Raw genomic sequence first — 12,479 nt, 5'->3', positions numbered from 1 at the left:
TTGAATAAGTTTGACACTTAACGATAAAATACTTCTTTAAGAAAGGAGGTGTCAATTCGTAGTGCTACAGTATTTATTTTAAAGTTAAACAGATAAAATGTTGATGCTTAATTACCATTGAAATAACAACTGCTTAGCAACTGGTGGCACCCTGGCTGCTGACGTACGTGATTGGCAGTGCGTGAAGGTATTAATGACAGCAGCTTGAATTTGATTGCTTAGTTACCACTGACTTTTTAACCGTTATTGTCATTGTGATTAAATAAGGGTGTATGTGTTAAAGAAAAACTCAGAAGTTAAGGTATTTGTGACGAACTGAAAGCCTACGTGAAAATGACATCTTAGATGTCCTTATTTTTGTGACGATTGAAGTGTATATGTTTTCTTGGACACCTTGCCCGCTCAGGTATATCTGCTGCTGACTGAACATTGTCATAGTGACATTAAGTCGAATTCCAACTATATTGAAAATGTAACATAGAACACTGTAATATTGGGCCAGCGTAGTGGTAAAGCGTCTTTAAAACCCGATTCCCACCGGCTTATTTAAAAATATATTTATGAAAGCAACATTGCTTTGGTTTACTTTCGGGTATGTTTAACGCTTTACCATTGGCAATACAAAAAGTATATTTATAGCTATAATTAGGGCGCGTTTATACACCATCTCATTTTAGCAGATAGCTGCATCCTGTACAAATGTAAATTGAAAACTTGCGCTTATTTGACGCAACTAGAATTGTACGATTAGCTTCAAAAAAAGATATCCTATTAAAGTTTAAAACATTCATAAAAATATATTTTTATGACATTAATTAATTTCCAGTATCTAAGTAAGGTAAACGTTTGCACTTTACTGTAACTATTTTAGCCAAAATTCTTGTTGCTGTGTATTAAGTATACGGAATATAGTTACATTTGTTAGTATTATACAAAAATATTCTGTTTCCGGAAAATATAACCAGAAAAATTAATAATAGTTATTTGTTTTACAAGGGGGCAAAGTTGTTGTTTAACCGCTCGTGCTAATATTGATACCCGAACAAGCGAAAGATTCCAAAATTGAACCACGAGCGTAGCGAGTGGTTCGAAAAATGGAATCTAAAGCGTTGCGAGGGTTTCAAAGCACGAGGGTTAAACAAAATTTGCCCCCGAGTGAAACACAACATTTTTCACCACACCAACCCGAAGCAAATATCAAACAAAATCAAATCCAAATGAATATTATTAAAATATTTATCATCCAAAATCATCATTCAAAAGTCAATTCTACCAGCAAACATAAGAAAACAACTGAAAATTTGCATTTGATTACTTTGCCTCACATGTGAATAAAATGCAACTTTGCTATCAGTTTTTGAAGTGCAAAGTATGCCTTTCCGAGCTGGTGTGGTGAAAAAAAATATAATAGTCCTTCGTTGTTCGTTCATAGCATGTAAAAAAACAACACCAAATAAAATTATAATATAAGCCAGACCAGAAACGCAATAAAATCTCAGAAACAGCAGTGGCCTCACTTTAGATTTTAGTGATGTATATAACTTGTACATAGTATTTAAATAAATCATGAATTGAGCAGTGTGTTGCTTTTAAACGCCGATGTCTATACATATAATGCATTTTAGGTTGGGGACAAATCTATTCTGTAATAAATATTTTTGTTTAATTTTATTATTGAATTGTTTCTCTAAACTCAAACGTAAATTAGGTATTATACTGAGAATGCTGTATCCGTATGTCGTCACCCTAAACTAAAAACTAATTCTATTCAACTATAAACAGGATTCATTTTAGTATACGATTTCAATAACTGGCCAGCCTACAATAACTAGCCGCTTATACTAAAATGAATTCTGTTTATAGGTGAATATAATTTATTTTTAGAGGGTGGCCAATTACTAAGAGTGGCCAGTTAATGGCGAATTACGCTACCTCTGTGCGACATTCTTTTCTTACTTTCGGATATAATTAAGTACAACCGGATCGGAGCAATGAGTCTTTTTTTTTATAATGATTTTTATATTTACTAGTTATAATCATGCATCACGACATACCTACGTCACATACGAGCAAAATTTTACATGGTATTTGTGAGGATTTGGTATTTAAGTCATGTTATTTATGATGTATTGTTTTGCACCTTGTACTCTATGACATACCCGCATTTTCGTTAACCTTTTGATACCGATATATCCGCACCGCAGGTCCAACGCCAAAGACGGATTAAGGCCCCCCCCCACATCTGGCGTCTTTCGAGCGTCGGCGTCTGTCGGCGTCGGTCCAGCGCTATGGAAAATGACGTCGCTGCGCAGTTGCGTCGACGCTGCGTCGACGTTGCGTCGACGTCGGCCATAGAATTGTAGACGCCGACGCTCGAAAGACGCCAGATGTGGGGGGACCCTAATCGGTCACAGACCACAGAGCAACATAGACCTACGTGCATATGCATAAAGTTCAATTTCAGTTTTGACCCTTCGGTGACGTGGGGTCCGAGTGACAGCTTTTGTGTTTGACACGGCGTCGAAAAGATTAATGGTTATATTATAAAAATATTTATAAACCATAGATTTGTCCCTAGTCTACAGCTTAACACTGCCTCGGCGTCCTATTATTTAAAATAGCTTGTATGTAGAATATTTAAATTATAGTAATACAATGTTTCCAATATCTATAGAACTGGGTGGCTTCGACCATTAAATTAAGTAGGTTTTTATTAAAGTTATATTCGTTACTTGCATGGGAGACATTTTCTTTTGGGTGTAACAGGGTCGTGCATATATTAATGTTGTCATTTCTGTTTTCCAAAGTTAAAAAGATTGATGATACAAATACTAAAGACGTAACAACTATGCCGGGACTCGTATTGAGCGATTATACTCAAACATCCTTAACACATTCAGCGCCAAGAACCCGACTGTCGGGTACACTGTTCTTAGCGACTACGCGCTCCATACGGCGAAGACGTGGCTACGCGCTACGAGCGTAACCCGTAACACTTAGTGGCAATGAATTTGTTAATTTTCGGGTACAGGAGAGACTATGTTTCTCTGCCTGTGTACAGTCGACGTCAAAGATATGTTTACACTTTTGCACCTAACTCCTTTGTAATAAGGCGAATAATGTACACATATCTTTGACGTCGACTGTACTACCCAGCAAGCTAGAAAATGAATATACAGGTATATTCGGGTAATTACGAATGTCGAAAACCGAAAACGGACTCTTATTATGATGGAATTTTGGGTCATTTTCATCTGATTTTCGGAATTATCCGACATATGAAATTACCCGAATACACCTTATTTAGTTTACATGGTGCACTTGATTCTGATAACCTTTGAAACGACTTGTGTAGAAACAAATTGTTTAATGTAAGTGTGAATAATGTATAGGTGTGTATGCAATTTTTATTATTTTTACCCAACTGAGTATTTTATCATGAAGGGTCATGATGTTAGCTACAATTTTTGCACAAAATTGTGGAGTATGTTGCGAATAGTTTTTTCGCATGTTTAATTTTTTATTATAAAAAAAGATCATAATGAAATTAACTGGTTTTCTAATACTTGAATTGTTCATTATGATTATTGTTAACCCGGTTGCCACAATCGGGAGGGTAATGTTTATAAATCATATGTTTTTCTATCCGTCTGTTTTTTTTGGTATGTTTTCTATATTTTCGACGTCTTGACTGATTACCTGAATAGATAGAGCATTTAACACTAAGGAGTCGGGTTTTCAAAATTTACTTTAACTTGTTTTTTCAAGCAGTCTTTTGGTTTATTATTATAACTGGCTGTGTTAGTTATTCTTTAGTAAGACAGCCTGAGTTGGCACACTTTATGTTTTAAGGGTGGTATTCCATCAGCCCAATATCTTTGTTCAATGTCATTGCGTCTCACTCTCATTAAGCAAAATGTGACACAAAATACACATAGGACAGGTGGAATAGCACCCTTATACACTAATGACGAAGAAGTTAGTTGTAACTTTAAAAACTTAAGAGTTGCCGCTGGTTTAAATCTAGGTTCCATCAGCAGCTTTAACTTTTGCGAACAGGAGAGGCAGATTTTGTTTATCAGTATCATAGTCTAGAAATCCTCTAGACCGAGCATAGACGCGCTACCCCCTTTGCCACGCATACGGTAATTTTACTCCATGTTCGAGTCGAAAGTGTCTTTGTGTGACGTCCGTGTCTTTGAACGGACCAATCACGGCACGGGATTTCGCTCACCTCGTCCCGCGCACCCCCGCATTTTTGGCATCATCGGTTGCATGAAATAATTGCTCTAAACTCGGTCTAGAGGATTCCTAGTCTATGGTTAGTATGAAATATTTTTCTGTCCAAAAAGTTTGATGAATGTTAGGCTACTCCTGACATAGGCGAAGGCAATTCTTATGTTTTATAGTTTTTAATAGGTAGGGGTTATGAAATCTAGAAATGTTATTTAAATTTCGTGTGCGTACGCTTGTGTTAATACACATAAAACTATATAACATGTGTTTGATAAACAAGAGCTCAAAATTTTGTTTCTATACCCAACCTAAAGAACAAGTATACGACATTAAGATAAATACAAACACTTTCATTATACAAATACAGAAAGTGTTTGATCTTGCAGTTTCTTGTTCTTCTTGAACTTGCTATCGACATTAAAAAAGTTATTATGTCATTAATGTGCATGGCCTAAACTCTAGTGCAGACATGAACTTAGTATTGAAATAATATTTCTGGATATTTTGAGAGGAATGAATCTGATCTCGAATGTTGCATGAAAGAATATTGCTACCTAATTTGTGTTTGTGTTGTGTCCTCGTATTTCCATTTAAAACGGTTTGGTGTTATAAAAAAAGTATTTATTAAATTATATTTAGTGATTATTATACTCATTTTCAATATCATTCATCATAACAACTGTAGGTAGAGTTTATTTACGAGAATGGGAGAACTCTTAGGTAAAAGTCACCTCTGACAGCCCAGACATTTAAACGTCATAATTTCATAGAAGTTTGACGTTATTTTAATATAACACTTGCACTGTCTCGGCTGTCAAAATCGCTGCCAACTTAGCTTTGTGTAACTCTAGTTTATTCGTAAGGAATCCTTTCTGGAACGTTGTCACAGTAAGGAGTACGATAGCCTATTTGGAAACTTATGGTTTCGTAACGACGCTTTTGATTTTCTGACGACTTTAAGTTGAGTCTATAGTTCGTTTTTTTAGCATTAGAAAGAACTTGTAAGAAGGTAAGCGATCTTGACATGTCTTTAAGTTGAAAAACGCTTTTTAAAAATCAGTAACTATTATTTATGAAAGCAGAAGAATATAAATGATCGAATTAAATTCATAATTGTTACATATTTGCGTGACTTATTTTTAAAACGTATTTTTCAATTAAAATGCACATAAAGATTGATTGTTTTTCTAATGATAAAAACTACCACGAAACCCGAAATTCACAAACTGCGAGGATCTTTCTCTTATACTCCAATGAAGACGTAATTACGGTAATTAGAGTGACATTGACAGAGAAAAATACTCGCAATAGTGAACTTCGATTTTCGCTGTTGTAGCCCAGATTTTATGCAAAGCGAATCGCCTCGCGCTAACTAGCTCGGTCGGTGAAGCAAACGCAACGATGACTGGCACAGGACGGGCGACCGTAAGATCACAAATCGATCTAATATATACGCGCGACAATTAGATACGAAATAATTCTAGTACTTAATTAGCTAAGTTTCCATATATACGCCGAACTCTCATTAGGTTATTATAGCCAATCTATCAGTCTTTGTTATCTAAATTATTACGGTGTGACCACTAACCGTGCGTTTAACTGTTTCTTTTATTGAAATGGCCCCTTAAATTAAATGGGTAATGGGTTTTACAATAAAGTAAATACATACATACATACAAATTAAATGGGTAATAAACTGCCTACTACCGTAGGCCCTTGGCCCACCATTTACCTACGTTAACATTAGTTTTCTAAATGAATTGATTCCATTAAGTCCTATTGAGGACATAAAAAGTATTGTAATAGTTTATAATTTGCTTATTTTGTCCAGGCTCAAAATGAATTGTATATAGATAATTGAAAGTACAATTGCATTGTTAATTATTATTATTTGTACAGTCGCCATCATGATATATCGGAGCGGTCAAGGTGCTCACAAATGTCTGAACACGCCTCTATTATCAAGGCGTTATTAGAGTGCGTGTTCAGATATTGTGAACACCTTGGCCGCTCCGATATATCTGATGGCGACTGTACAATCTTTTATTGTGAGTAGTTAGCTATGTGTAAGTTATTCTAGTAATAAAAAATCTTATAACATTAAAACATGTTTTATTTTTATTCCTAACAAGTACTGATTGCGTGCGAGTCAAGATTTTTTTTAGGAGTCTCTTTCCTATCACATCGGGACATAGCACAGCGGTCACCCGCTTCCTCAGCCAGAAAATTCTCATAGTAATTCGCCAGTAACTAGGCCGCTTTTAGTAGATGTAGATGTAGTGTAGGGATGCCCGGCCGGAAGCAGGCGGGCTGTCGATCGCTTGTCGCGTTCATTCAGCCCGGTTCCCTGGAGTTGGAGCTGCAGGTTACTGTCCCGGCGGCATTCCCACACTATTCTCCTCAAATCTTCTTGTTTTCCTGCAGAACAGAAGGACATCTCTGAGTTCGACGTCCTTTAGTTCGTTTTCTTCTAGTGTGTCTCTACCGAATGTATTATACCGCGGTGCCGCGTACATAGTACATTCTGCTAGTAAGTGTAAGCTAGTCTCCTCCTTACCACAATGTGGACAGGAGGCCGCTTTTAGTAACTGGCCGCCCTAAACATAAACAAAGAATTAATTTTAGTATGGTGGCCAGTTATAGAAACCTTATACTAAAATGAATTCTATTTATAGGTAAATAGAATTCATTTTCGGTTTGGGGTGGTCAGTTACTGGCGAATACCCTAGGTCGTCCTTTCATATGAAAGTGTGCGTGTGGTAGAGTCAGACCGTGAAAAGTCTGCAGCGACTTTGATAGCCCACGCAGTGCAAGTGTCATATTAAACGTCACACTTCTTTGAAATTATGACGTATAAATAACACTTCCACTGCGTGGGCTATCAAATCCGCTGCAGACTTTTCTTGGTGCGACTCTAGTTACAGCCTATCAAACCCTAATCATCTAGTTCTTTGGTAGTGGTCAAAAATCGTGAGTTTAAAGCGCAGTATGTTGCTTAAAAAAAAACCGGGCAAGTGCGAGTCGGACTCGCGCACGAAGGGTTCCGTACCATAATGCAAAAAAAAAACAAAAAAATAGCAAAAAAAAAACGGCCACCCATCCAAGTACTGACCCCTCCCGACGTTGCTTAACTTTGGTCAAAAATCACGTTTGTTGTATGGGAGCCCCATTTAAATCTTTATTTTATTCTGTTTTTAGTATTTGTTGTTATAGCGGCAACAGAAATACATCATCTGTGAAAATTTCAACTGTCTAGCTATCACGGTTCGTGAGATACAGCCTGGTGACAGACGGACGGACGGACGGACGGACGGACAGCGAAGTCTTAGTAATAGGGTCCCGTTTTACCCTTTGGGTACGGAACCCTAAAAAGCAGAAAAAATGCATAAAGATGACTAAAACTTCGGTTAGGATGTCATGTCAGTCTTATCAAACATAGCCTTGACAAGGTTAGGGTTAGGTAAGTCCACGGAAGAAAGAATGAGCGAGCCGCGCTCTGGTAAGTCCAATATTACTCGGACAGATTTATTTCTATTGTTATTGTATTATTTCCATTAAACATTTTCTTCTAAAGCAGTCTAAGGCAGTAAAGGAATAATGAACGCTTGTTTAATAATGGGTTAATGTTGAAATGGAAACTTGTGTATATATTGCCTGGGCCCATAACCTAATGAATTAATATTTCAAATGATGTATCGATTGTAAAATAAGTATCTCTGATATTTCTTAGTTTATAACGGGTAGCACTATCTAAACATATCAAACAATGACAGGACCCTTCAATATTTAGCATTTTCGAACTTTCATACAAAACGCTAACGCACCTGCGAAAGTTGTATCGAAATTAAAAAGGAGTTAAAATTATACACTACCTACATCTTATTTTAATATTTAACTATGACAAAACGACAGATTTTTAATAAAGGTAACGTGCATGAACTAGCCCACAAGATGGCAGAACCTACAATGCATAAGATAATGTACTTGAACTGCAGAGGGCAGCACTTGCTTTAGCCTGAAGTGTCAACGTACAGTTTAGGTTTCCGATTCAGGGCTATAACCGCGAAAATCGAAGTTCGCAAATTGCGGGGATTTTTCTCTGTCACTCTAATTACGCCTTCGTTGGAGTAAAAGAGAAAGATCCCCGCAATTTGCGAATTACGGTTTTCGCGGTAGCCGCTCAGGCCACAAGATGGTAGATCAACGCGCACGGCCTCAATGTTACCATAGCAACGCAAACATCCACACCAAAACACAAATACGTCAAACGTCAACTTTTTCGGTTCTAAATTACATTATTCATATTAGAATATCGCAAATATGGATAAAGACGTATCAAACTACTCCGTTGTGGGTCGAATAGGCGAAGGCGCCCACGGTCTCGTGTTTAAGGCGAAGCACTTGCCTACGGGGCGCGAGGTGGCGCTGAAGAAGATACTTATTAAAAATCTGGAGGATGGTATACCTGTTAATGTGATGAGGGAGATCAAGGCGTTGCAGCTACTTCGGTGTAAATATGTAAATACAGACATTTACTTTGAGATCTAAGAATTTTTCACCACTGCGTCAAATGGGAATACCTACACCGTTTTACTCGGTGGTATAGTTTGTGTAACAACCTTCTTGCCTTGAGACCGTCGGAAAGCTCAAAGATTTAACTTTTCGAGTCACTATAACTACTCTGGAATCTTTCGCTGCTCGAGTATCAATATTAACTAGCACGAGGTGTTAAACAACAACTTTTCCCTCTTGTAAAGCAAATAACTATTTTGGGGGACTTAACACATTCATTGACAAGAACATGTGTGTTTATTTTGTACTGGAAACGCGCCCGGCGTCGAAAGTGTTAAAGAGCCGCAATCGTACCCTCAAAGAGCCGAATGCGGCTCGCGAGCCGGTGTTAGCCGACATCTGGTTGTAAAACTACCTAATCACGTTTAAAACCACAATCCACAGGTAATAAAGCTGTATGAAATGTTTCCGCGCGGCATGAGCCTGGTATTAGTGCTGGAATACATGCGCTCCGGGCTGTGGGACATGCTGCACCACAACCAGGCCGCGCTGACGACGCCGGTCGTCAAGAGTTACGCGCAGATGCTGCTCAAGGGCACGCGGTACATGCACGCACACTACGTCATGCACAGGGTCAGTCACAGTTGGAATACATGCGCTCCGGGCTGTGGGGCATGCTGCACCACAACCAGGCCGCGCTGACGACGCCGGTCGTCAAGAGTTACGCGCAGATGCTGCTCAAGGGCACGCGGTACATGCACGCTCACTACGTCATGCACAGGTAAAACAAAAATATTTTCTTTTCTATTTCTTTTTCTTGTGGAGTCTGCTCGGAACATCTAGGGCCTAGATTCTAGGCATTCGTTTTCAATATTTTGTATGTACCTACGGTCAGCCAAGAAAGTGGTCTACCACTTTTCGACTCTATCATCTGATTGATAGAGTCGAAAAGTGGTAGACCACTTTCTTGGCTGACTGTACCTACCTAACATTCCTTAGTTCTGAAAAACTTATTGTCAAGATAAGGGGAAAGGGGCATGAACTCCGAGCTAGTTTTTGAAAGAGCCACACTTGCATTATTTCGGTTGTTTCCTAGCGAATTTTGTAATAGCCAAAATAAGCTAGTTTATGAAAGAGCCACACTTGCATTATTTCGGTTGTTTCCTAGCGAATTTTGTAATAGCCAAATAAGCTAGTTTTTGAAAGAGCCACGCTTGCATTATTTCGGTTGTTTCCTAGCGAATTTTGTAATAGCCAAATAAATGTGCATAAAACATGTAGGTATACGGATGATAATGCAATATTATGATGACATGGAGCTGATCTGATGATGGATTGATACTGAACTCTATGATAAAACAACGCAAACTAAGGACCGGTTGCACCAACCACAGTTGACGGACTGACTAACGTCACTCAGAAGTGAACTATGAAACTTCCCATACAATAAAATTTACCGAACTCTTTAACGGTGACAGACGGCTTGGTGCAACCGACCCTAATCGTGTTTAGGGTTGTTAGAATTGTCTCAATAAGTATTCGTTGCCTGTGCAAAAAAAAAGTACAGTCAGCGATAAAAGCTTGTAATTATTTTTTTGTCAAAAACTTATTTTACTATGTTTAATATATTTCCTTCCAGGATCTTAAGCCAGCGAATTTACTAATAAACCACGAGGGTATACTGAAGATCGCAGACCTCGGCCTAGCGCGCCTTTACTGGCCTGACGGAGGCCGACCCTACTCGCACCAAGTGGCCACGAGGTATCTTCTTCTTCCTCGCGTTATCCCAGCATTTTGCCACGGCTCATGGGAGTCGCTTGACAACTAACCCCATATTTTGACGTAGGCACTAGTTTTTACGAAAGTGACTGCCATTTGAGGTTCCAACTCAGTAGGGGAAACTAGGTCTTATTGGGATTACCCGGTTTCCTCATGATGTTTTCCTTCACCGAAAAGCAACTGGTAAATATCAAATGATATTTCGTACATAAGTTCCGAAAAACTCATTGGTACGAGCAGTTTAGTCTGATAATCATTGTCCTTTTGGTTCCCATATTCGTAGGTTCCGATTCCCGATCGAGTCAACGTCGGTAAAAATAAACTATTTCATAATTTCAGCCTATTAGGCCTAGTAGGGCTTTTACAGTAACATATGTCTATGGTATCTAGATACTGAGGGCCTACCGCGAACCACGTTCGACGTGTTGCCTCCCTGTCACACTTACGTATGAATTTACAAGTGGAAGAGAGAGGCAACACGTCGAACGTGGTTCGCGGTAGGCTATCCGATGTCTATCTGTTAATGATTTTGATGAACGGTGGCAGGTGGTATCGTGCCCCGGAACTTCTCTACGGGGCAAGATTTTACAACGAGAAGGTTGACATGTGGGCCGTGGGCTGCATCATCGCAGAGATGATACTCAAGAAACCGCTATTTGCTGTAAGTTGATAGACACCAAGCTGCCTTTACACTGAAGCGGGGGTGAGAGGAAACGAGCGGGAATAAATCAAGTTTTATGAAATTATGGTGTTTATAATGTTACTCTTTCATCATCATCATCATATTCAGTCAGAGGATGTCCACTGCTGGACACAGGCCTCTCCCAAAGAGTGCCACAATGCCCGGTCTTGTGCCACCCGCATCCAGCGGACTCCCGCGACATTTACCAGGTCATCAGTCCGCCTTGTGATGTGTCTACCCACGCTGCGCCTTCCGCTACGTAGTCGCCACTCGAGAACCTTTCCGCCCCAATGGCCATCGGTTACTCGATACTCTTTCACTTTATTATGTATATTCAAGATGGTGCAAAGTTAGCGTAGATGGACTCTAACATTCGGTTTTGTTAAACAGTGATAATTCAATTCTGTTACCAGATTCTGCTACTTTAAGCGAAACTTTTGTTGTGGAATTAGCAGCTTGTAACTTCTGAAACATATCTTCCTGCAGGGTGAATCCGACATCGAACAGCTGGCCATAGTACTCCAGCACCTCGGTACACCGACAGAGGAAACGTGGCCAGGCCACGCCCAGCTGCCAGACTTCCATAAGATCACGTTCCCAGAGTCCTCGCCCACACCTTGGTCTGAGTTGCTCCCAGCGGTGGAAGCGGATGCGGTGCACCTGATCAAGTGCTGTTTGTACTATGATGCTCATAAGAGGATATCCGCTAAGCAGGTTGGTAGACCATTATGATGTTAAAAAATACCTACAGATTTTTATGCCACGCGCATATTTACACCACTGGAATTTGAAACGCTCATAAAGCTAAGTTAATGAGCTAGGGTAGCCGCTTACTAGAAATGTCTGAATACAGAATGTTTCCCCTAGATCTCATCCGAAGCGCCGAATTTCGAATTCCTATGCTGAATGTTCAATACTGCTGAATTTAGAGATATAGTAATATAAAAAATGGCTCACATATAATGGTTTACAGTAATATTCATATTTCGATGCGACCTATCTCTGGTCCTTTTACATGTTGTAGAAAGTACTAATTTACGTATTACCAAATTTCTTTGCAAATAAATAAATATTTCTTTGTAGGCTCTACGGCATCAATGGTTCCAGACACGGCCCCTGCCAGCGCCTCTAGCAGATATGCCAAAACCAATAAGTTCTGCTACGCTAAAATAACCCCTAAGAATATAAAAATAAAACACCTTAATCAATTTATCTGGTTATTTAATTATTTAGCCTCCTCCACACTCGTGCGCGAATCGCGGCGCGAAGC

At 39.1% G+C, this 12,479-nt stretch overlaps 1 protein-coding gene across 1 annotated transcript; it reads left to right on the top strand.

The window, feature by feature from the left end:
* Window positions 1-8,499: 8,499 nt before the first annotated feature.
* On the top strand, window positions 8,500-12,434 carry LOC134673489 (cyclin-dependent kinase 20-like). Its single transcript, XM_063531482.1, has 6 exons — window positions 8,500-8,754; window positions 9,193-9,381; window positions 10,388-10,509; window positions 11,074-11,188; window positions 11,696-11,923; window positions 12,293-12,434. Exons 1-6 carry the CDS (start codon window positions 8,557-8,559, stop codon window positions 12,380-12,382), a joined length of 942 nt encoding a protein of 313 aa, XP_063387552.1. The 5' UTR covers window positions 8,500-8,556; the 3' UTR covers window positions 12,383-12,434.
* Window positions 12,435-12,479: the final 45 nt, after the last annotated feature.

Source organism: Cydia fagiglandana, chromosome 18 (assembly GCF_963556715.1).
Source record: "Cydia fagiglandana chromosome 18, ilCydFagi1.1, whole genome shotgun sequence".
Taxonomy (NCBI): domain Eukaryota; kingdom Metazoa; phylum Arthropoda; class Insecta; order Lepidoptera; family Tortricidae; genus Cydia; species Cydia fagiglandana.
The sequence above is the reverse complement of the archived record's forward strand: the minus strand, read 5'-3'. Positions and strand labels throughout refer to the sequence as shown.